The following is a 22,185-nucleotide window of genomic DNA, read 5'->3' on the forward strand; positions in this document are numbered from 1 at the left end:
CTAAACTTATAAGCAAGAATAAACCCTGGAATTAAGTAAAATTACCCACAACCAGAACTCCGGATTGTGACCCAACCGGGAAATTCAGAAGTCATGAGTAATGATTCTAGTGCATACAACGAGGGACAGTTAATTGTATATATAACACCATTCGCCAGTAACGAATTACTAAAAAAGAGCAAAACAATGACATGAGTGAGATTTGAACTCACGCGGGATAAATCCCAACGCAAATCAGTCCAATGAAGGACAAGCAAGTACAAATGCTTGAGTGCGTCGCCTTAGACCGCTCGGCCATCATGCCTTGGACGAGGAGATAAAACCAGTTATATCACTAATACTGAGTTATTAAATACTATGCACTTCACCTTCACCGCGCATGACTTTCTATGTCAATTACAAGGAGACTGATCCAAGCCAGGCAGCCCGCCAGACACCAGATAAGGATAGGGCTGCTAATTTGAAGCGCGTTTCACTATATCACGGGACGCATGTAGCTCCCGTATTGTCTTATATATGGAAATGTATTAAAAAAAAAAAAAAAAAAAACTATATCACGGGATCGTCACTAGTAACATATCTGTTACAGCGCGTATGACTTGATGCTCAATCCTAACCACCACTATTGAATAAAGCAAACTACTTCGCCAATACTATACACTTAGCTTCAATGGCCAACCTGCCCGAGCTGTTTGACATCGCGGACCAGATCCAAGAAGATGAACGGCGTGCCAGTCTCGATCAACCCAGCTCCTCTCGATCGGTAAACGCCCAGCCCCAGCAAACACTAGGGGAGGAGGTCAACGAGGTAATAGGTCAGTTAGGGAGATTTTGGGGAGGTTTCCAGAAGCAGGTGTGTTCAAATACGTACATTGCTGTGCTATTACTAAACAGCTTGCCTAGAGTCAAGCTGCTTTCCAGACTGCAAGAAAGGACTTCGGCTCGGTGGTACAAGCAGCGCGGAAGGAGGCGTCTTGGCTCGGGAACAATGCTACCACGCAAAGGGATGGCCCAGCAGGTAGTGGCGAGGCCTCTAATTCAGCTACCGCTTCGAGCACAGAGCCGCCTGCTCCTATCTCGATTGATACCAAAGGAAAAGAGAAAGAGGTCGAAGACGATACTGCTACGATCAAATCAAGTTCGCCAACGACAGATACAACTCCAGGTGCATCTGCTACTACCGGCACGTTCTTTTCGCGACTTCAAGCCAACCTCCCTCCACAGTTTGCCCCTGCCGCTATTACCGCCACCCTTCAGAGTCAACTGTCAACGGCCCAAGCGCAGGCTGACGCTCTGCGAACATCACTAGCAACGAATATCCAGCGAATACAGCAAGAAGGAAACATGCCCATATCGTTCGCTCAAGCTGAGAAGCTTGCCGGAGAATACGTACATCGTAGTGAAGAATTGCTTAAGGGCGCGGGCGCATTTTTGAAGGACGCAGTCCATGTTATACCAGCGGAAGGAGTCGATAATACTCGGGGAGTGGTGTGGGACGGTTCAGATATGTAAGTATCCTAAGTTAAGTGGTATCATCGGTATCTTAATGAGGAATTGCCCAGATGGATGATGCCGAGCCCAATGGCTCCAGGAACCCCTACCCCTGAGGCGAGTGCAAGCGGACGTCCAGCATTGACTCACGCCGAAGCCTTGCTCAAGCGACTCAAGAGCGACCCAGAAGTACTCCGAGTTGACCCTGCTTCTTCTTCAGCAAAGGAAAGATACGAGAAATACATCACTGGGATAGATATCAGTGACACACAATGGACATCCCGCATTCGTGAAGTCATCGCTGACACTTCAGAGGACTCTGACTCTTTGCTTAGCACGAAGGAAAAGCTTGGTAAGATCAAATTCCGTTGTCCAAGGAGGTGGCAACTGATCCAGTAGATCATAGTGCCTGAGGCTGTTTCGGAAGATGAATTCTGGAAGCGATATTTCTTCAGGGTACAGCAAATAAATGAGGATGAGGAGAAACGCAAAATTATCTTAAAGGGTTTGTAGATTCTAACAATATTGAGCAATCTATTGACGCGCCTACCTAGCTCCGACGCAACCAGAGGATGACTTTAGCTGGGAGGATGACGAGAAGCCAAATTCCCCTATTAATAATGACGAGTCTAATTCGACTCAACCTCCGACCAACCCTACTACTGATCTTCCACCAACACATCCTTCTACGTCAACCACGACCCTCAAAACATCAACTAACGATCTTGCGCCTCCTTCCCCAGTACCTGCTGCCGAATCCGCCACCACGCCAACAGCTACCGGCCCCAACTCTCGTTCTGCGTCACAAATACTAATTGCCCACTCGGGAGTCAGCACTAGTAATACCAGTCCCCGCGAATCGGAGTCAAGCTTTGACGTAGTTAGCGCGAGTTCCAGTGTAGCTGGCATGAACGCCGACGTTGCAGATAAGAAACGTTCACCAGATGAAAAAACAAAGACAGACCAAAAGGATGATAGTGATGATAGCGACTGGGAGTAACTTTGTCTTATTCTCGCATATTGGCGTCCGTTTCGTTATATATCTGAAAGTATGTGTTACGTTTCAAGTTGTGCTGAAGCCCGTGTGTAAAATACAAAGTATTCCAATAACTGAAGTCAACAGCGTGTCCACTCGTAAAACATACGCTAGGAATACATCAAACCCCAATAATTTATCCGACCAAAACAAATGGCACGCAAACTACCGCTACCCACGGAATGCGGATTTCACTAAATCGTCGATCTCTTTGAATGCGTCCAGTAAACCCGCCATGTTTTGGAGGGTCCCCTTCCCTAAAATGGGGTTGCGAGTGTAATCAGTCGCAGAGGTGGGGGTGATGAACACATCGTCTCGCTCTATACTCGAAGCCTTCTGAAGCTCACCAGTGAGAGGTATATACTGGGTGTGTTTGTGACAACTTACGGCAGCTTCCAACCCAGGTCGTGGAGAATCCGAGAGCGCGCGCATAGATTGGTCGATGGATCTCCTGGAAAGAGAAAACAACCTCAGTTGTTCTTGCGTGCTGAGCAATTGTGCCTCTAGGATCCCATATTTCTGTTTCAGCGTCTCGAGGTCAATCTCTGCCTTGGTTTTGGCAGATTCAACAACTTCAAGGCTGTTCCTCAGCAGTTGCAACTGTTCCTGACTGCGTGTCTCAGTCTCAGTAAGCAACGCTATTGCTGCTTGTTCTCGCCCTTCTACTCGCTTTACTGTATCTGCCAGTAAAGCGAGTTCCTCCTCGGAGTTTCTGAGTCGTGCCCTTAGCCTCTGGTTTTCAATCTCGGCCTCCTGCACTTTGGATATCGAATCAATATGAGTCGACACGAGGTCCCGGATGTCTGTTTCCAGTTTTTTGTTTTTGTCGATCTGTGTCTGCTCCGGCCTCTCAATCTGGATCGCTTGAGTTGGGGTTTGTTGCCGAGGTTTGATCGCTAGAACAGTGTGTCAATTGGCCGAGTTGTAAAGCGAGTGCTAAAATACATACGAGGTGGTGGAGTGGCCTCTTTCCTCGGTAACAGCAGTCCATTCGAAGTGTTTGGTTGGGGGGGACTAAACTGGGCTCTGTTTCTCTGAGATGGTGACACCGGGTTGGCAGCTGGGGGTGCTTCTCGTTTTGGGGGGAATGAGATAAATAATGCGTCTGGCGAACTCGCACGAGGAGGAGAGGGTGGGGCAGGGGGACGAGAGTCAAGGGAATATGGTTGGTATCTCGGCCCTGTAGGGATCGGCCGATGGGCCTAGTAATTTTACCATAAGTACTTCTGCATGCTCTAGAAAGATCAAAATACCTTTTCTGGGGACTTGACGCCCCTCGTCGGCGGCTGCACTTGATAGGATACACGTCTTAGTGCTATGAAGACTGTTAGACGCCGGTCTAAAGAACCGGTAAAAACAGGCAACTAACGAATACCGGCAAACATAGGATGTCCATGGGTCAAGCCGTCTTTTTTGAGACAGGATGCTAGAATCATGGTGGTGCTTTCGCACATTCGCAACATATGGTAGCCGTTCTTCCACAGTCTACACGACCCATTGTGTGTAGATCTATCTGCGGCTTTCACAGCTTCCACAGCATCAAACAACACACATGCCTGTGGTTTTTGACTCCGTTTAGCTGTCCAGACATAGATCTTTAGACTGTTATAGGGTTCAGTTGTTGTGGCTAACGCGAGAACAACAGTGGCACGAACATTCTACCAAACCCTCCACATGATTGACGGATATCGTCCAAGCTGAAATGACTGTTATCCTCCCCTCGAAACTGGACGTGGATAGCACAGTCCGAGAAAGGCCATCCGCGAGATTCTAGGATACGATCGAATGACGCCATAGCAAGTGCAGCAGTAAGTGCTGGCGAGCAAACACCGGGTTGAAGCCGACCTCGATTGAGAACTAGTAAGTAATGTATAGCTTTGGAAGCTTTTGTGTGGTGCTTTCAACAAGAGTGTCGTTCCTAAGCGCGATGCTAACCCTGGTCACCCCAAATAAACAGGCCGTAATACAGTAGAGTATTGTAACCTATTATTGCTTGGGATAGTGAAGACCTATTGGTCTATTATTATTATTGTCGAGCTTGATTTCTTTTGTTGTAGTATGGTCGATACTATCGCGCTAATATCTATAGCTGTTCGTGATAGTCAGTCAAGGTAGAGGACTGTAGGGCACTCCATCAGTACGTGATCTTCTGGCCGGGCTTGTGAAGTCGAATTTCCAAATAGCCGTACCTCATGGCACACGCATGGAGCCAGCATGCTCATCCGTTGCTTATTACACAGAAAACGGCAGTATAGCAGTAGAAGCAAAATATATGGATGATACAAGGAAGCTAATAGTGCTATAGGCACATGGTATAAAGATCATAGCTTAAAATACGAGTGGTGGGTTAAGTCCCCTTTGAATCTGTGCTCGGCTTGGGGTCCTCGTCTCCTGCATCTTTGACAAGTTCAGGTGCGTCTTTAGCTTCTAGTTTCGCGTCTTCTGCCTCTTTTTGAAGGCGAACCTCCTTCCCTCGTTTATGGCAGTACCACAGCAACAGCATTAGGACTAAATGTGTTAAATGAGATCCAATATACCAGCCCTGGGTGTCAAACTTACTCGAAATGCCCATACTCATCAATGCATTGGTACCTGCAAGTAAAGGGAATCTTGTCTTCAGGAAAGTTAGTATGCTCTTTAAAATCGTGACAATCCCCCCTCCAGTGCCCAGGAGATCTTTTACCTGACCCGGACCAGGCAGTGTGCGACTTTTAGTGCCAGTTTTAGGGTTCGTCTTTGTAAAAAATGACATTGGGTTGAATTTGCTGCCCGGTCCCGCGGAGGATTTTGGGGCCGTTTCAGCTTGAGACTGATCCCCAGTTGTTGGTGCGGCAGCAGCAGCGGTCATAGCAGCGAAAACGTCAGGGGGTATTCCAAGTGGTAGCGACCGGATTAATTTCTGAAACGAAGAAGGAAGCGAGTCCCACTCTTTGGAAAGTTGAGTCGATGAAGATTCAAGGAACTGGGAGAGATATTAGATCGGTTGGCCTGTACGTTAAAGAAGGCCTCACTTCAATAAGGTCATTGTATGCTGTAGGAACCCCGTTAACTAGATCCTTGATAATTTGAGTAAACTGTTGTAAAAGGGCCTTTGTATCAGGCGTTGTAAAGGCAATACCCTACGCAGAGTTGACTGAATAAACAACCCATTCGCTTCCAGGATAGAATAAGGCCGACCTGTTGTCCAGCCTGCATGTTCAGGGAGTCAAGAACTTCGGCTAGATCCTTTTGTTCTTTAGTCACTATCATGATCGGGATTATTATTGTCGTGCATTGCCAAGAACATAGAGCTGTGCTTACACTCAGGTTCATGTGTGGCGGGGTTGGCAGTAGGATCATTCAATGTGAGGGGCTTGTGGGCTTCACCAGGGGTGGCAGGTTGGGAGATCGAAGGAGTCGGGAGTGTATCACTCTGGGAACTTAGTTCAGATACTTCTTTAGCGATCTTGAGATATAGAGAGAGTTTACCTTCTTCGATACACTGTTACTTGAACTTGCCCTGCCAAGAGACCCCCACCTTTTGATAGTCTGTGCCCAAGGCTCTGATTTCCTTTCTTTCTCTTTGCTCCAGTCAGACTTGTTTTCTTCAAAAAGACTGTCGACTGTGGTGGCTGGAGTTGAAGGTTCCGGCGGAGGGGGGGATCTTTCTATGGCTTCAGAAAGAAACTGTTCATCTTTCTTGTCGAGGGCAGCCTCCTTGAGAGCTTGGTTTTGTTTGTATTTCTTGTATGCGTAGTAGGGTATCATCGTAGCAACTGAGAGAGGGGACTTGGGGTCATAGCCATGGCTATGACGGCATGCTCTCCATTGTCCGCGTTAGACGCGCATTTCCGTGGAACATTGTATACTGCTCGGCGCTTGTGTAACTAAGCCCAGACAAGTCCCCATGTCTGTGCCCCAGTCTCCATCCACTGACACCCCAGAAGCGGCGCAAAACAATTTAAATGCGCATGATAATGTATTCGACGAAGAGGAACTCACTAGTGGTCAGAATAACGCCGCCGATAACCGCGATTACACGACACGAATGGATGAAATTCTAGAGGATGATAACGATGAGCAGGTTGGCAGTGATGAAGAACCGTTCAAATACGCCGGAGTAGATGCGTCAGTAGAGGCAACCATGGATTACAACTCTCAGCTTCACGATATTCTCGGGCCAGATGATGAAGCTGGAGAGCAAGAAGTTGAAGTCGAGCTTCGACAGTTCGATGATTCAGATGAGTTTGAAACCCAAGGACTCGCGCAAGGCGATTTAGTGAGTCGAAAAATACCCAGGGCACGAAACCGTCTAAAATAATAAATAGCATGGGTACCCTATAACCAATTCAAAGCCAATCTCATTACCAGTGTCACCTCAACGTGTAACCTCTCCTGAACCTCAAGATCCACTCAAACGCCCAGCTTTCTTGCATCCCCATGTATCTCGGCTTCGCTCTTTCGTACCTCAAGATCGACATTCATCAGCTTCCCAGGCTAGTTACGCGTCGCAGCGTTCAGCCAGCGGATTGCCCGCACTTTCTGCCGCTCCATCTCACTTTTCCGCTATATCTCGATCTTCTTCAAGGTCTAGGCTATCTGATAACTCCCAAAAACCCATTCGGGACGCTTTCAGGTGGACAACGCTCGATACCGCTAGCAGTCTAACACACTCCACCTCCTTGTACGGGCGTGCGACTGTTCTGGCGGCGAACGGCTTAATATGCCTGGGAACTTCTTCATCGCGTGCACTTATATTTGATTTTCGACAACAATTGAAGCATGTCATCACGCCCCCAAATACATTGACCACGCATCCTGGTGCTGTAACCGCCATTGCCCTATCGACAGACCACACCTATGTCGCCGTTGGACACGGCAGGGGACATGTATTCCTGTATGATCTTTCAAGCCCTCAAACTCCAGCACGTACTGTGGAACCTGTCTCACTCAAAGCTGTTCTCGCTGGTCGCAAAGAAGGGCATCTCATCGACACTCCTGTAATTCATGTCAGTTTCGTTGGCGCCAGACATACAGCAATCGTTACTGCTGATGCCGCGGGACTAGCGTTCTACCACAGCCTCGGGAAGCTCTTTTTTGTCGAAGCAAGCGACGTAGTTAGAATTCTAGGTCGCTATCCAACACCTGTGGAGGCACCCATTGGTCCCGCTACTGAAGCACGTCTTCGGCCTGACGTGAAAGGAAAGGGAAAGTCTGCTGATAACGCAGCACATGCCCGCATACCAACGACTGCCATCGTTCGAGTTGCATCTCTGCCCCTTGGGACTATACAACATTCAACAGATGGGTATCAAATCCAAGCTTTGATCACCCCCTCAAAATTAATAGTCGTTGGGTTTAAGCCATCTCCCAAAACTTGGTTTAGACGCCATAATCCAAATCAAGGGTCGAGGAATGAGCCATTGCTGGCCTGGTTTCCTGCCTATACGACGTCCAATAGTATCAGTAAACAAAGCGACACTGGACGCGGGAAAGTCGGTTCTATTGCTTCCCCAGTTCTCGTCTATACCTGGGGGAACATTCTTCATTTTCTCGGAGTCAAAGAGGATCGCATCACCCAACGCGTGCGAGACGAGAAGAAGGGGAAAATCGACAGGCTCGAAGTTGGGACGTTGGTATTTAACGAACTAAAGACTATTGATTTGGGCGAACATGAACAAGTTAGGGCGCTTCAGTGGCTCAATACTCAGGTATGTCAATGTCAGTCTATTCTGTAGGTGCTCGATTTAATTATATCTGTGTTTAGCAATTACTTGTGGTGGTACGGCCCACTGCTCTCCTTGTTTACGACGTACCAAGTGGTAACAAAGTAGAGAGTGTGGACTTAGACCACAGCTGGTTACACCCTGTGATGTTTACACCTCAAATGCCGTCATCCGTATCCCACAACGTGAAAGTTTACAAAGGCAAGACATTCTTGTTGGTAAGCTTTGTACCCAAGCAGTTAATATATGGTAGTAACAACGGTTTCCTAGGGGCAAGACGAGCTACGGGTCGGGACTCTTCTCTCGTGGGCAGACCACATCCTGAACCGCGTTAAATCGGGTGATTTTATTGGTTCCATCGATCTGGCACGAGAATACTATACCTCTACCGCACCAGGGAGCACCTATGGTCTTCCCCCAGATCCCAGACCCGTAGTTGGAGCTAAATTGCTGGAACTAATGTCATCTTCCGCCCAATTCGCGTTTTCGGAGCAGCGTATGCGGGAGGGCAGTGGTGCCAATAGCGACCCGACTCTTTATCCTCGCTTAGTGGAATCATGTGCAAAGGCTTGCATGGCTATGGGCGATATGTCATTCTTCTATGACGATCTATGGGAAGACTATGCCGAACATGGGATTGGTGCAATATTTTTGGATACTCTCATACCCTTGGTGCTGGATAACATGGTCCCATCTGATGTCCCACCTGTCGTATCACAGCGCCTAGTGGAATATTGCGACGAGCGAGGTGAACATAAGCAGGCCGAAAAGCTGATATGGCATATTGAACCTGAATGCTTGGATGTGAACCATGCGATTGGCCTTTGCAAGCGACACGCCTTGTACGATGCACTCATATATGTTTACAACGCTGGTTTGCACGATTATGTCTCTCCAATCGTCGAATTCCTATCGCTGATCAGAGACATTCAGAAACGGCGAAGAGAAGATTCCGGGTCGGAGGCACTGGAGACATACTTGGAAGAAGCTGTTCCAAATGCATATAAAGTCTACGACTATCTAAATAACATATTGACCGGTCTTTCGTATCCTTCCAAGCGCCGTATGGACAATGGGGTCGATCAAGCTAAAGCAAGCGTGTACTCTTTTTTATGCTTCGGAAGGTCGAGCACCTGGGCCGGAAAACTTGTACTCACCGCGGAGGAAGACGGAGGAGTGGAGCCACCCTATCCCTACCTTCGACAATTGCTCCGGTTCGATGCGGAGGCCCTGCTAAATTCGCTAGACCTTGCTTTCGAAGACTCGTATCTCAACGGCCCCGATGAGGCAGTCAGCCGACAAGTGATTATAAACATCCTTCTGGATGTGCTTGCATCGCCTCCAACTACAGGTTCATCGAATCTATCAGCTAGCGCCACCAGTTTCATCCGAATATTTATCGCCCGTAATGTCCCAAAATATCCTCAGTTTATACATATTTCCCCTAGCGCTCTTCATCGCATACTCGTCGCCCTTGCCTCCGATTCTGATTCCGAGACCCGAGAAGATTGCCAACTAGCCGCGGAATTCTTGCTTTCGGTCTATAACCCAACTGGCGCGACCGAATTGCGCGAGCTATTTAAGCGTGCCGGATTTTTCCGCATCCTTCGCTCTATGTATCGCACAGAAAAGCAGTGGGTGCTACTGGCGGAAGCGTACCTACAAGACCCTAGCGTCGGCGCTCATGAACTATTTACGAACTTGAACGAGATACTGGAACGGACACGATCCCAGAAGGACCGGTTTGACGAAATCCTTGCTTTGATCCAAAACTACTTGCACCCCCTGGTGCAACTCGGCTTAATTCAAACAGCCTACCTGCTCGACAAATTCGCACCTTCCTTACACGTTCAAGCTGCCGAACTACTTAAAGCAGAGCACCTACGTTTCAAGTACTTGCGTGCTTTAGTACAGCCACATCTGGCATGGGAAGTAGATGATGATGAACAGGAGGCGATTCACATCGCCCCGCCTCCCTCGCAACATTTAGACGCTAGTTTACAACGAGAATATCTCTCGCTTATGTGCCAGGAGGAACCAGAGACTATCCTTCCATTGCTAGAATCCGACTCTGGAGCTTCTTTCGGCGTAGAGCAAATAATTGACATCTGCTCCCAACACAAAATGTTTAACGTCATCGTATGGGCAATCGGTCGCGAAAGTGGGGCAGCACCCGCCATCAAGCAACTGGAAGAATTCCAACAAAACCAGACGGCGGAAATCATCCAGTGGATATCTGCCGCAGATGATTCCTTCCACAATGGAGACTATCCTGTGGAGCCCATGGGCAGATTGAATGCGCTGTCAAAAACAGGTGTGCGTCTCTGCGAGCAAGCCAAGCAGGAAGACCTTTGGTTCCAACTACTTCGCGCCCAAATTCGTAGCGTCCAGAGTGTTGTATCTATAGGCTCTATTGCCCTAGAACGAGCACAGTTGCCCATCAATGAGCTACGCGCAACTATTCAAGCTACATTTTCCGCACTGACTGCACAATCGTCGTCCCAACAACTCTCCTTCCCCAGGCTTTTCCGGCGTCTCCTAGACTCAAGCCAAGAAGAGCTTATGCCAACGAAAAATACCTATACAGAGTTTCGACTCATTTTGACTGGTATGCTCGAAACATATCGGGCCGAAGGCGATGTATTGGGCATAACCCAACGGCTAGTAGAGCAGGACTTATTTGAGGTTATGAACGAACACGTGCTTGCACGGCGCCGAGGTTGGCGAAGCGCTGCTCCTATATGCGCTGGGTGTAATTCTGAGTTCAATCTTAAACAAGACACTAATCTTCAAGGTGGCTCCACAGGTGGCGAAAACAGTATGGCAGACTCTAGTCAGCTAATGCTTATGGCATCAGGCATTATATACCATCAAGCCTGCGCTCCTGTATCAGTAGCCTAGGATGTTCACTTGTATATCTAATTATATTTACATTTTTATTCAAACATTACATTGATAATCACTGACACCATTCGCGAGCGCTCAAGAACAAACGATACCACGGGCCAACTTTCCAGTCAGCAATCGAAGGCGGATACCAGCTATTGCTTTCAAGAGTGACGATACGTTCAGGGTGAGGCATAAGGGCTAGCACACGACCATCAGGTGTCTGAACCCCCGCAACCGCCGCGACACTGCCATTTGGATTTGCTGGATATTTTTGAGTAGGCTTGCTAGTCGAATCAACGTATCTCAAAGGCGCGAGGCCAGCATCAACAAAGTTCGATGGGTCATCTGAGAATGTAGCTCGCCCTTCTCCATGTGCGACGGCGACCGGTAGTTTCGAGCCACGCATGTGTCGCAAAAACACTGAATTTCTTGTCTGAGGCGTATCCTCGATAGCTAGCATAGAGACACGGGCCTCGAATCGCTCGCTCTGATTCGGCTTGAAACTTGGCCAGCTCTCTGCGCCAGGAATAATAGTCTTCAGTTGACTGAAAAGCTGGCACCCGTTGCAAACAGCCAAAGCAAATGTGTCTTTTCGGGCAAAGAAGTCGGTGAATTGTTTGCGAGCTCCGTCATGCAGCAGGATAGACTTCGCCCATCCGTTCCCAGCACCCAACACGTCGCCGTATGAGAACCCGCCACAGGCAGCAACACCTCTAAACCCTGACAAATCAACAGTACCCGCAATAATGTCTGACATATGAACATCGATCGAGGTAAATCCAGCGGCAGCGAATGCCCAGGCCATCTCGATTTGACCATTGACCCCTTGTTCGCGAAGGATAGCAACTTTAGGGCCGGATGCCGGAGTGAGCGAAGGCTGCGGCTCCGGGAATGTTAAGTCATATCGTAGGCCGGTTTCAGCTTCATCAGAGATAGTCGAGTATTCTTCATCCGCGGCGCGAGGATAATCGCGGAGAAGTTGCATTTTGTAGGATGTCTCGGCCCATTTACGCTGCAGTTCGGGACGAGTACTGGAAATTATGATGTTTGAGTGGTATGTAATTGAAATGTCCTGCGAGCTCTGATTGACAAGGCCAAGTACGTGAACCAAGTTGGAGCCAACCTCATGCTTCGCCAGTATAGCTTTGAATTTTTGAACATCTGCCTCTCGGATTTGGAATAAACCACCAAGTTCTTCATTGAAGAGAGCGGGTATAATACTTTCTTCGTTTTGTGCAATGGACTCAAGTAAAACATTAAACCCGGATCGGCCGGCAAAGGCCATCTCGACCAGCGTGGTAAGAAGTCCTCCGTCTGAACGGTCATGATATGCCAGGACGATGCTAGGGGATGTACTTTTTAATTCATAGCACCCCGTAAAGAAGCCACGAAGGATAGCAGCGTTTTCGACATCGGGGGTTTCGTTCCCGACTTGAGCGTAGACCTGAGCCAGAGACGAGCCTCCCAGCCTCTGTTTTCCATTGGCCAAGTCAACAAAAACAAGCACGGTAGGTTCCAGAATATCTCCTCGAAGAGCTGGCGTCCAAGTATTGCGCACGTTATCAACTGGAGTGAAGGCGGTAACGATGAGCGACAAGGGCGCCGACACATCCATATTTTCTTCATCCTTCTTCCACTTCATCGACATTGACATGGAATCCTTGCCGACGGGAATGCCGACGCCCAAGGCAGGGCACAGCTCGAGACCAACAGCCTGAACGGCAGCATATAGTGCAGCACCCTGGCCGGCTCTGGATGCGGCACACATCCAATTAGCACTCAGCTTGACTTTTGAGATGCTCTCAACAGACGCGGCAGCAAGATTAGTAAGTGACTCGGCAATTGCCATCCGCGCAGAAGCGGCAGGATTCAGGATTGCGACAGGGGTGCGCTCTCCCATAGCCATAGCCTCTCCTGTAAGCACGTCGAACCCATAGGAAGTGCGTGTGACAGAAACGTCGGAAACGGGTGTTTGCCAAGGGCCAACCATCTGGTCCCGCGTCACAAGGCCCGTGATAGTTCGGTCGCCAATAGTTATGAGGAATGACTTGGAACCTACGGACGGCAACCTGAGTACTCGGTCAACGGCATCGCTAATTTGCGAAGTCAAAGAAGAGGAAGAAACGTGGGTGGCCAATGAAGTATCAAAATTGGAAGTAGATTGGGGTGGATGCGCGTCGGCGCGAGACATCTTGGGAGGCTTGCCAAATAGAGTGGACATAGACAGATCAATAATGCTGGTATCCCCATGTATGCGATCCGATACAATGAGTCTTTGCTCTTCGGTGGCGATTCCTACAACCGAGTATGGACAACGTTCTCGCAAAGCTATTTGCTTAAATTGTGGTAAGTCTTCCTGCTTGACTCCGAGAACATAGCGTTCCTGAGATTCGTTGCACCAAATCTCCATGGGCGACATTGATCCATCAGCAACCAAGATGTCACGTATCTCAATGCGAGCACCTAGATCTGAGTCATGCACGAGCTCTGGAAGTGCGTTAGAGAGACCTCCGGCCCCAACATCATGGATCGAAAGGATTGGGTTGGCATCCCCAAGCGCGACACAGGCATCGATCACTTGCTGACAGCGGCGTTGCATTTCCGGATTTTCGCGTTGTACGGACGCAAAGTCGAGTTCGGCAGAACTGGCACCTGATGCCAACGAAGAGGCAGCGCCTCCACCAAGCCCAATAAGCATCCCCGGACCACCCAGGACGATCAAGGCAGCGCCAGGGAGAACACCGGTCTTGAGAGCGAATTTAGGGCGAACGTTCCCGTACCCGCCAGCGATCATGATGGGTTTGTGGTATCCCCAGTCTTGACCACTGACCCGTTGCGAGAAGGTTCTGAAATATCCCCCGAGAGCGGGACGACCGAACTCGTTGTTGAATGCACTCGCGCCAAGCGGAGCCTCAATCATGATGTCGAGCGAGGTGGCAATGTGAGAGGGGTACCCGAAATCAGCTTCCCATGGCTGAATAAAACCTGGAATGCGCAAGTCCGAAACTGCGAAGCCAGATAGCCCTGCCTTGGGCTTTGATCCTCGACCAACGGCACCTTCGTCTCGAATTTCGCCGCCGGAACCAGTAGCTGCTCCGGGGAAGGGGGAGACGGCGGTTGGATGGTTGTGAGTCTCGACCTTGATGAGCATAGGGATGTCTTCGACCTCAGAGGTGTACTCCCCGTCTGGACGAGGAGCAAAACGCGGGGCAGTAGACCCGCGCAGGACTGCAGCGTTGTCCGAGTATGCGGAAATAGTGTTTGCACCGTTAATGCGTTCGGTATTGCGAATCATTTGGAATAAAGAATGATCGTGCTTCTTTCCGTCGATTGTCCAGTCCGCGTTGAAGATTTTGTGGCGACAATGCTCAGAGTTGACTTGAGCAAACATGAAGAGTTCTGCATCGGTGGGATTACGAGCCAGAGGATTCGGGCCGTCTACGAACGCGTCGGCCAGGTAATCGATTTCATCCACAGCTAAAGCAAGGCCAAGTTCTTTGTTTGCTTTGGAGAGTGTTTCACGGGCATTTGTAGCCCCAACTAGATCAACCGTTCGCAGACTACCAGGTGCGTGCTCTACAAAAATGTCGTCGAAGACCGGTGCTTGGAGAGATAAAGTCTGAGTCATTCTATCATGCAGGAGGTGAGAGATGGGTGAAATAGCACTAAGAGAAAGCTGATGTTTATCGGAGCTGTGGAAGACGATTGCAATGCCTCGTTCTAAGCGATCAACGTGAGCATCAAGTCTGCACATATGAGCAATATCGGTTGCCTTGCTAGACCACGGGGATATCGAGCCCGCTCTTGGGTAGACATAAGCAACTGTAGTGCCGATTTGAGAGTCTTCAGGTCGTACAAGCGCTTGCCGGGTTTCAGGAGTAACGATATCATCGCCATAAAGAAGCAAGGCGTCCAGGATTTGACGCTCCAGGGAGTTGCTGTCAACCAAAGTCTTTTCTTCGGCGGGTCCTTTAAATTTGACGAAATGAATATAAGTCGCATCGATGCTCTCAAGAGAGGGTATGTGCTTCTGAGCTGACTGAAGAATTCCGGCCAACCTTGTAGCCGAAAACGGCGAAGATCCTTGAAGGGTGATCATACTCTCCTGTACACAAGGTAAATGCACAAATCAACGATGCTTAGGTCCTCACTTACTACTTTATATTGGCGCAGAAACTCAAGGCAGCCAGAGAGCTCGTGGAGCAGAGATCGTCGGACTGACTGAAGATCAAACGAAAATCACGAGCGTACAAATATACACAAACTAATTTGCAAAATTTTGACCGATGGAGGGTGATCCAGAATTCCAAATAGCCAAAAAAGTAAACCATTCCCGTACGCCCAATCAGAAAGCGACAACCTTGGGTTTTGCGGTCGGTCTTTTGACTGCTACCCCATTAACGATGGAGGGTGTCGGCGCTGCCCTAACTTCTCTCTTGGCGGTTCGTGCTATATACTGTTCTGTTCGTTCCTCTTTATCAACGTCCGCATTTCTTCTTCTTAGAGTGTGAAAGTCGTCTTCGTCTGCACCACCCATGTGTTCTCCGCCAAAATAAACGCTCTCTTTGGCGGCTTCTGCTTAGACATATAGATGAATGTTTTATCAATATTTGAGTGCCTTCAACTCACCAGGTCTTCGCAGTGGACAATTTTTGGCCAAATGATCTGTTTTCCCGCACATCTTACAGCACCCACCGTTTGGGTAGATTCCTCGACCAGCATTTTGTGAACAGTTAGAGGCAAGGTGACCCTTTTGTTTACAGACAAAACAAGATGCATATGGTAGTGGATTCTTTGAATTTTCAGGTTTCTTGCATCTTGAAAGCGAATGCTTCTTGGACCCACATCTGCCAGACAGTTCGCTGAGATCTATTGGAGAGCAAAAGTATAGACACATACCTATAGCATATCCCAACTATGTATTTCTTTACTGACAGCGCATCATCGTCTGTGACATCTAAATTCGCTTTGGGACATTCCTTGGCGGCGTGACCTTTTTCCCGACACGCAAAACATGTAGTATCTTTGCGTCTTTCATCAATTCTCTTTAATCTACGACTCTCTGAAGACTGCTTTCTGGATAAGTCATCTACTTGGAAGCAATCATTAAGTTATACACGAGTATGTGGAGCCTTGCCCAGTGCATACCTTTCACTTTCTTGGCCTTTTTATCTCCTCGCCTCCGTTTGCTTTGAGAATCCCCATTTTCAGGAGCTCCCGATTCTGGAGATTCTCTGGCACATTTCTCGTCGAAGCCCGCTTCCAAATACGTGCGCTTTCGTCCAGTATTAGTATATCTAGTCATGGGTTTGGTCAATATGGAGTGGTCAAAGCCAGCCACGGCACTAGTCACCTGACATTACGTAATTGTTGTTTTGACGACTAGCGCCGGTCGTGTTCCAGGTTGGATACATCTTGGGTCCTGACCGCGTACATCGCCTCCTCCATTTTGGTTTTCAATAATTCGTATAATTTTTGAATATCTTCCTGAAGTCTTGTGCTAAACATAGGAATCGGCCGGCGAGATGTTTTACTCGGAGGCGATATTGTCGAGACGAGGGCCGTTGGGGAAGGTGTGGCTTGCTGCTCACTGGGAGCGTAAGCTATCCAAGACCCAGGCACGTTCTTTTATTTAGTCACAGCTTCGATATGCTTATAATCAACTCAATAGACTCTTCAAACCGATATTTCCGAGTCAGTTGGTAGGTCCACGCGGTTAGGGGGATTGAACATGGCACTGAGACATGCTTTCAGATGCAATCCTAGGCCAAGAGATCGTGCCCATGGCACTCCGTTTGAGTGGTCAACTATTATTGGGAGTATGTAGGATTTATAGTCGTAAAGCCAAGTATTTGCTCGACGACTGTAACGAAGCATTGTTGAAAATCAAGCTGGTGAGTGACATGCCCTCCCTGGAAGATAGCACTATTCACTAAACAGCCTATAGGCCTTTCGACCCGGGATTGTAGACATGACTGAAGATCAACTACAAGTACCTAGAAACGCCATTACTCTTTCTGGTGACGGTATTGATATTGATCTCCTCATGCCAGATATGAATTGGTAAGTAAATCACATACATCTCAACCTGAGCTCCAATTAACCGACAATTAGGGACTTGGACTTTGTTGTTTCACAGGTATCTGGGACTCAGAACCTGGCACGACCGGGCGATATCACACTTGCCAACGTCGGCGATATTACACTTGCCCTAGACGACACGGGATACGGATTTGATCTCGGGCCCCTTGATGGGATTGGCTCCCAAGATATCGACTTTGACTTGGGTCTGGATTTAGATGGGGACAAGGCACTCAGCACCAAAGACGCTGATGGCGACGAAACAATGAGCCTTGAAGCTCCCCGAGACGCCCCGGCTCCTCGTTCAGCTCGTGAATCGCTTGCGTCCGCCTTCCTGGGCCGTGGGGACGATGATTTGGAACGTCTCACGCAGCGAAGTCGTAGCAAGACCCGTGAATTGACTCTCGAGCCTGAGAATACCACCGGGTTTGACCTGGGTATGGATCTAGACATTGGAGGGCTGGAAGGAGGGCTCGACCTGGGAATCGGATTTGATGAGCCGGCGGCTCTAACTCCAGGTCCCATTCCCGGGGAGACCCCTGCTACCCCTGCTGGCCCCGAGGATACCACCCAACTTGAAGGAGAAAAGACCCCACTTGCCGATCGATCGCGCGCATGTAAGTTTTTCTAATCCCCTTCGAAACCCAACTCGCACTAACTCTTCGATCCAGCTACACCTCTATCTGAGCCTCCCCCAACCCCTGGCGCAGGCGATGTACTCCCTGGTATCACCGCAAAGACCGCTGAGCAAATCTCCAAGAAGGCCGAGGAGACTGCAAAGCTCTCTGGCAGGAAAAAGACCACCGCTAAAAGAGTGGTTGTTGATAGCGTCGCGGAACTTGTTGACGAGAGACGGGGTCGACGGGACGAAGACCTCAGTGCGATTCAAACCGAGGTGCGTTTTCCTCCTAGCTCGAATCAATCGATTCTTATTTTGCCTACCAGCAACAATTCCTTCCTAATAATACTACGGTTGCGAGGCTCCTTGAGATTCGTGCCGACCCCATCGCTCATTTCTTGCCAACCAAGACTACGCCCAATGGTACCTTCTTCTGCGCAGCTCCCCCTGGCCTCCCACCCGCTCTCGCCGAGATGTTCATGTTCCCCACTACCAACCTACGCCGAGCTCGTGGTGCTACTCCGGTTGCCACCCCGGGAGCCCAAGCAGAACGAGACGAAGAGGAAGACATCCGCACACCAAAGCGTGCACGCATATCCGTACCGGGGGAAGAGCCCGAAGTCGAATACGGTATGCACCGTGAGCCGAGTGAACGTGCACCGAGCGAACGGCCATCTTTTGGACCAGATGTCACACTTCCGATCAGTGAGGGCCTTGGTGGGCTGGGTGACGACCAGCCATTTGATCTTGGCGACATCACGCTGGACATAAGCATGGGCAGACAACCCTCTATGCCCAAGTCTCGAGCCCAGTCTGTGGCAGGTGACGATGACGTTCGATCTCGGTACTCTACTCCTGGACCCGGGCGAACTTTTGACGATGCCGAGTGTGCGATTGCTACATTTGACCATCGTACCAGGGGTGCCGAAAGCCAAACTCAGACGAGTGAGAGCGATATTGTGGGAGAGGGCCAGGTTAAAGGCGTGAGCAAGAATACTGCCAAGGCGATTGCACTTCTTCAGGATCGGCTGCAACCTGACGAGGCTGAGGAAGAAAAGGTCCTCAGCTTTGCGCAGGTGTCTACCAAGGTGAGTTGGGCATTCGATTAATTATCTGACTTGACTAACTTGATGACGCACCAGGCTACCCGTCGAGCTGCATCCGCATTTTTCTTCGAGTTGTTGCTCTTGAGTACCCGTGACTGCGTGAAGGTGTCACAAGAGTCCGAGTTTAGCAATATCGAAGTACGTGCGAAGGATCGCTTGTGGGAACAACATGTGCCAGCTCCCGGTGAGGTGGACCCAGGGCGTGAAGCGACTCCTAGTGCCTCTTCTGTGATTGAAGGAGAAATGGATTGAACAATCGAGTTTTATGGGACACTACAGATTTTCTTGTGCGGTTCACTCTTGTTTATTTCTTTTCTCTTATCCATGTATTGTGCTAGTTTCGTCTGCACATGGTTGTATTTGTTTCCTTACGTTTATTCAATACAATATCTTTTAGTCTGCTCCCGTACGCTCGTTCGTGTCCATTGAAATACGATATTCGTGATTAAGCCCAAAGATACATGAATAAAGCAAAGATACCAATAGTTATCTACGAAAATGATCTATGTGATCTTGATCATCAAGAACATTGAGACCCAGGATATGATCACTACAATGATTATTCCGATAGTCATCCATGTGGTATACCCACTCTTTGCACTAAAAGCGCGCAAAGTCGATCGTTCAGTCTTGACGCGAGTATGCACCCCTTCGAGCTGGTCATGTGCGAGCTGAACCAACGTATTATCCTCATGCAGCTGCGCAGCAAAAGTCTGGGCGTTTCGTTTTAATTGTGCAGCCATTAGGGCAAGCTGTTCTGAGAGGTCTTCTTGTGTCTGAAGCGAAGTCTGCATAAATGCAGGGAGGTCTGTGGTCGGGGAATTGCTGGAGGAATGCTGAGGCCGAGGAGGAAGAAGCGAATCGGACGGTTCTGCTCTCGTGTGCTTGCCCCCGAAGTCTGGAAAGGCCGTGGTAGGTAGCAAGGCGCTCTGTGGACTCCTGGGTTCTAATTCTCTCTCTTCTACAGGTAATAGAGCCTGCGAAGTTATTTCTTCAGGAGATTTGATTTCGTCAGCCGTAATGGTGACAGTAGGCTGAAGGGTTAGTTTAGGTCGTGGAGGTGGGACGTGGGAGAGATAGGAGGGAGCCTTAGGCTTCTTTGGTTGTGCGCGCTGGAAACGAGGCGATTGTGAGCGCCGGTAAGTAGAAATTGACTCGGTTACTCACCGACCTGACATCATTTAGAACAGATTCTAGAGCGGCGATCTTGCTCTCTGTAGCCTGCCAGTACTCTGACCTAGGATTCCTGTATCCAAAAGTCATATTGTGTAATGGCGTCGAGCCAACGCGGTACTCACGAAGATGTTATGGATGAACTGAGGTCACTCTCGTCATTTCTGACGCTCGATAAAAGCTTTTTGGCATATGCGATGCTCTACCTTTTTGAGGACACTTGCCCACGAATTAAAGGGAAATAAAGCACTCACTTGGAGCATACCTTCAGCTCGAATCCATGTCGCACTGCTTTCAGTAAGGCTCTGGTAATTCCAATCTTGATTTTGAACGGCCTTTTCGAGTCGTCTCAATAGACGAGCGAGGTTTACTTGGTTGTGTGATGATTCAGAATTCATTATGGTCGTCGCAAGATTCAACGTGTCCCCTGCTGCCTTGTCAATGGAACAAGCGCCCAGCTCATGACGCATGCACCAAACTCTTGGTCTCAAGGTTTCGTCTGACCATCTTCCCCTGAGACTTTGAATTCTATTCCACGTTAGCTTTCTTGCTCTACTTTTCTTAACCTAGGAATAGCTCCTACTAGTTGATGATTACTCAACTGTCTAACGAACTGCCTACGCTCGAAATTGACACACATCCGGAAATAACTGCCGCTCTCTTGACATGTATCGCCGCTGGCTACAAACACCTGTTAATAAGAACTCCCGAGGATGGCATTGGACGAGTTAAGAGTCTAGTGACTAACACGCTTTCAGCCCTCACAGCGCCCCTGATCCAGCGAATTCGAGCTAAAGAACACCATACCCCATTGTCCTTTCTACGGAGCATTCTCATCTCTCAATCTGGTCATAACCCCGAACACTCATTCGTGAGCACTATTCACGGCGCTCACCATACTAAACCACATTCCCCCGTTCGTTCTAAACATCGAGCTGTGTCTCCAATATCCCCGCCTACTTCTCCCAGTCGCCCGTCTTCATATCCCAACGTACAGTCGCTCGAACTAACCCAACTGCGCCCGTCTAATCAACTGCGACCGGTGTCACTTCCTCCAAGACGTAAACCATCCGCGATCCGTGTTCCCAATGCATTGGTTGTATCTCATTTAGAAGTGGCCAGTCGGGCCGTACAGCAGACGTTTGTCGACGTATTAAAGTCGCGAATCATCATTATTGACAGTGACGCGGATGACTATGGGGATACGAACATTGGTGTCGGGCGATGGAATCTACCAGATGATTTTTTGCTAGTTTATGTTCACTCAGGAGGACGGGATGATCGCGAACGTTCGCCTATTATTAAACCTTTGGTAGGCCTTCCTTTTATCACTATTGAACGGCCAACCCGATACTAACAAGGAACAGATTGACGTGTTTGGGTATAGTATGACGATCGTGTTGACCGACCAAGACCTATCATATGGCGGTTCGCAGCATCACCTCATGTATTCGTCCATGCTATCAAAAGAGGTACGTTAAACATAATTCCTCAAGTCCAAGGTTGCGTGAATTCACTAAGGCCTCTAGAACATCCATCACATGCTGAAAGCAGCAAAGGAAATGCGATTACCACTTCCTCTCCAAGTTTACGCGGCTTCACTCATATCCGCGGCGCGAAACCATCACCAATTAGATGGATCGTTCCTCACTCTCCGGGCCCAAAGAGACTTTGAAACCCTGCTCAAAGCATCAACAGTCGTATCTCGTGTGCTCGATGCGAGTACCGAGTACGGACCCACGGCAGTAGATGCCGCAAAACTATTCATCCGAGTTGTTACGCATCGGTTACGAGTGCGTAATGGACCACAAGATGAGGCCCTTGGGCCGTTGCTCTGGGACGACGAGGACGAACGAGGGGCACGGTCACTCCCAAGCTTGGGTCTCGAAACCCTTGAGCATTCACGGCGCTCAATTTGTGATATTATAGTTGAGGATATCTTAACTGCTGTTTAATTATTTCTTATACCATTGATCATAGTATTTCGTTTCGCAGTCGTAATGTTTGTATTTTTATGTATGTACGGGATCTTAATAGAGAAAAATTAGAAAACGTTTGCGCCGGTAAAGCACTTGACGGTTCGCT

At 48.9% G+C, this 22,185-nt stretch overlaps 8 protein-coding genes and 1 non-coding gene across 9 annotated transcripts; 4 read left to right on the forward strand and 5 right to left on the reverse strand.

Moving 5' to 3' along the window:
• Positions 1 to 187: 187 nt before the first annotated feature.
• RhiXN_12392 lies at positions 188 to 304 on the reverse strand. The gene has a single exon. It is a non-coding gene; the product is annotated as a tRNA-Leu (tRNA).
• A 366-nt stretch (positions 305 to 670) lies between these two features.
• Positions 671 to 2,491, forward strand: RhiXN_06643 (BSD domain-containing protein; the record flags this gene model as incomplete). Its single annotated transcript, XM_043326459.1, has 5 exons — positions 671 to 853; positions 904 to 1,508; positions 1,563 to 1,843; positions 1,898 to 1,996; positions 2,046 to 2,491. The coding sequence occupies 5 exons, from the start codon at positions 671 to 673 to the stop codon at positions 2,489 to 2,491; spliced, it is 1,614 nt and encodes a 537-aa protein (XP_043181891.1).
• Positions 2,492 to 2,698: 207 nt separating this feature from the next.
• Positions 2,699 to 4,322, reverse strand: RhiXN_06644 (uncharacterized protein; the record flags this gene model as incomplete). The annotated part of the gene is made up of 6 exons (XM_043326460.1): positions 2,699 to 2,863; positions 2,915 to 3,423; positions 3,477 to 3,729; positions 3,781 to 3,842; positions 3,897 to 4,129; positions 4,183 to 4,322. The coding sequence occupies 6 exons, from the start codon at positions 4,320 to 4,322 to the stop codon at positions 2,699 to 2,701; spliced, it is 1,362 nt and encodes a 453-aa protein (XP_043181892.1).
• Positions 4,323 to 4,874: 552 nt separating this feature from the next.
• Positions 4,875 to 6,274, reverse strand: RhiXN_06645 (uncharacterized protein; the record flags this gene model as incomplete). The annotated part of the gene is made up of 6 exons (XM_043326461.1): positions 4,875 to 5,035; positions 5,087 to 5,489; positions 5,539 to 5,646; positions 5,705 to 5,769; positions 5,828 to 5,939; positions 5,996 to 6,274. The coding sequence occupies 6 exons, from the start codon at positions 6,272 to 6,274 to the stop codon at positions 4,875 to 4,877; spliced, it is 1,128 nt and encodes a 375-aa protein (XP_043181893.1).
• Positions 6,275 to 6,413: 139 nt separating this feature from the next.
• Positions 6,414 to 11,133, forward strand: RhiXN_06646 (vacuolar protein sorting-associated protein 8; the record flags this gene model as incomplete). Its single annotated transcript, XM_043326462.1, has 4 exons — positions 6,414 to 6,785; positions 6,835 to 8,217; positions 8,274 to 8,450; positions 8,503 to 11,133. The coding sequence occupies 4 exons, from the start codon at positions 6,414 to 6,416 to the stop codon at positions 11,131 to 11,133; spliced, it is 4,563 nt and encodes a 1,520-aa protein (XP_043181894.1).
• Positions 11,134 to 11,191: 58 nt separating this feature from the next.
• RhiXN_06647 (phosphoribosylformylglycinamidine synthase) lies at positions 11,192 to 15,802 on the reverse strand (the record flags this gene model as incomplete). Its single annotated transcript, XM_043326463.1, has 5 exons — positions 11,192 to 15,226; positions 15,277 to 15,338; positions 15,387 to 15,507; positions 15,551 to 15,696; positions 15,751 to 15,802. The coding sequence occupies 5 exons, from the start codon at positions 15,800 to 15,802 to the stop codon at positions 11,192 to 11,194; spliced, it is 4,416 nt and encodes a 1,471-aa protein (XP_043181895.1).
• Positions 15,803 to 16,865: 1,063 nt separating this feature from the next.
• RhiXN_06648 (cohesin subunit rad21) lies at positions 16,866 to 19,179 on the forward strand (the record flags this gene model as incomplete). The annotated part of the gene is made up of 6 exons (XM_043326464.1): positions 16,866 to 17,015; positions 17,069 to 17,184; positions 17,236 to 17,819; positions 17,874 to 18,097; positions 18,148 to 18,909; positions 18,964 to 19,179. 6 exons carry the CDS (start codon positions 16,866 to 16,868, stop codon positions 19,177 to 19,179), a joined length of 2,052 nt encoding a protein of 683 aa, XP_043181896.1.
• Positions 19,180 to 19,430: 251 nt separating this feature from the next.
• RhiXN_06649 (Use1 domain-containing protein) lies at positions 19,431 to 20,570 on the reverse strand (the record flags this gene model as incomplete). Its single annotated transcript, XM_043326465.1, has 4 exons — positions 19,431 to 20,039; positions 20,095 to 20,173; positions 20,226 to 20,302; positions 20,355 to 20,570. 4 exons carry the CDS (start codon positions 20,568 to 20,570, stop codon positions 19,431 to 19,433), a joined length of 981 nt encoding a protein of 326 aa, XP_043181897.1.
• A 119-nt stretch (positions 20,571 to 20,689) lies between these two features.
• RhiXN_06650 (uncharacterized protein) lies at positions 20,690 to 22,055 on the forward strand (the record flags this gene model as incomplete). The annotated part of the gene is made up of 3 exons (XM_043326466.1): positions 20,690 to 21,412; positions 21,468 to 21,572; positions 21,630 to 22,055. 3 exons carry the CDS (start codon positions 20,690 to 20,692, stop codon positions 22,053 to 22,055), a joined length of 1,254 nt encoding a protein of 417 aa, XP_043181898.1.
• Between the last annotated feature and the right edge of the window lie 130 nt (positions 22,056 to 22,185).

This window comes from Rhizoctonia solani, chromosome 7, assembly GCF_016906535.1.
Source record: "Rhizoctonia solani chromosome 7, complete sequence".
In the NCBI taxonomy this organism is placed as follows: domain Eukaryota; kingdom Fungi; phylum Basidiomycota; class Agaricomycetes; order Cantharellales; family Ceratobasidiaceae; genus Rhizoctonia; species Rhizoctonia solani.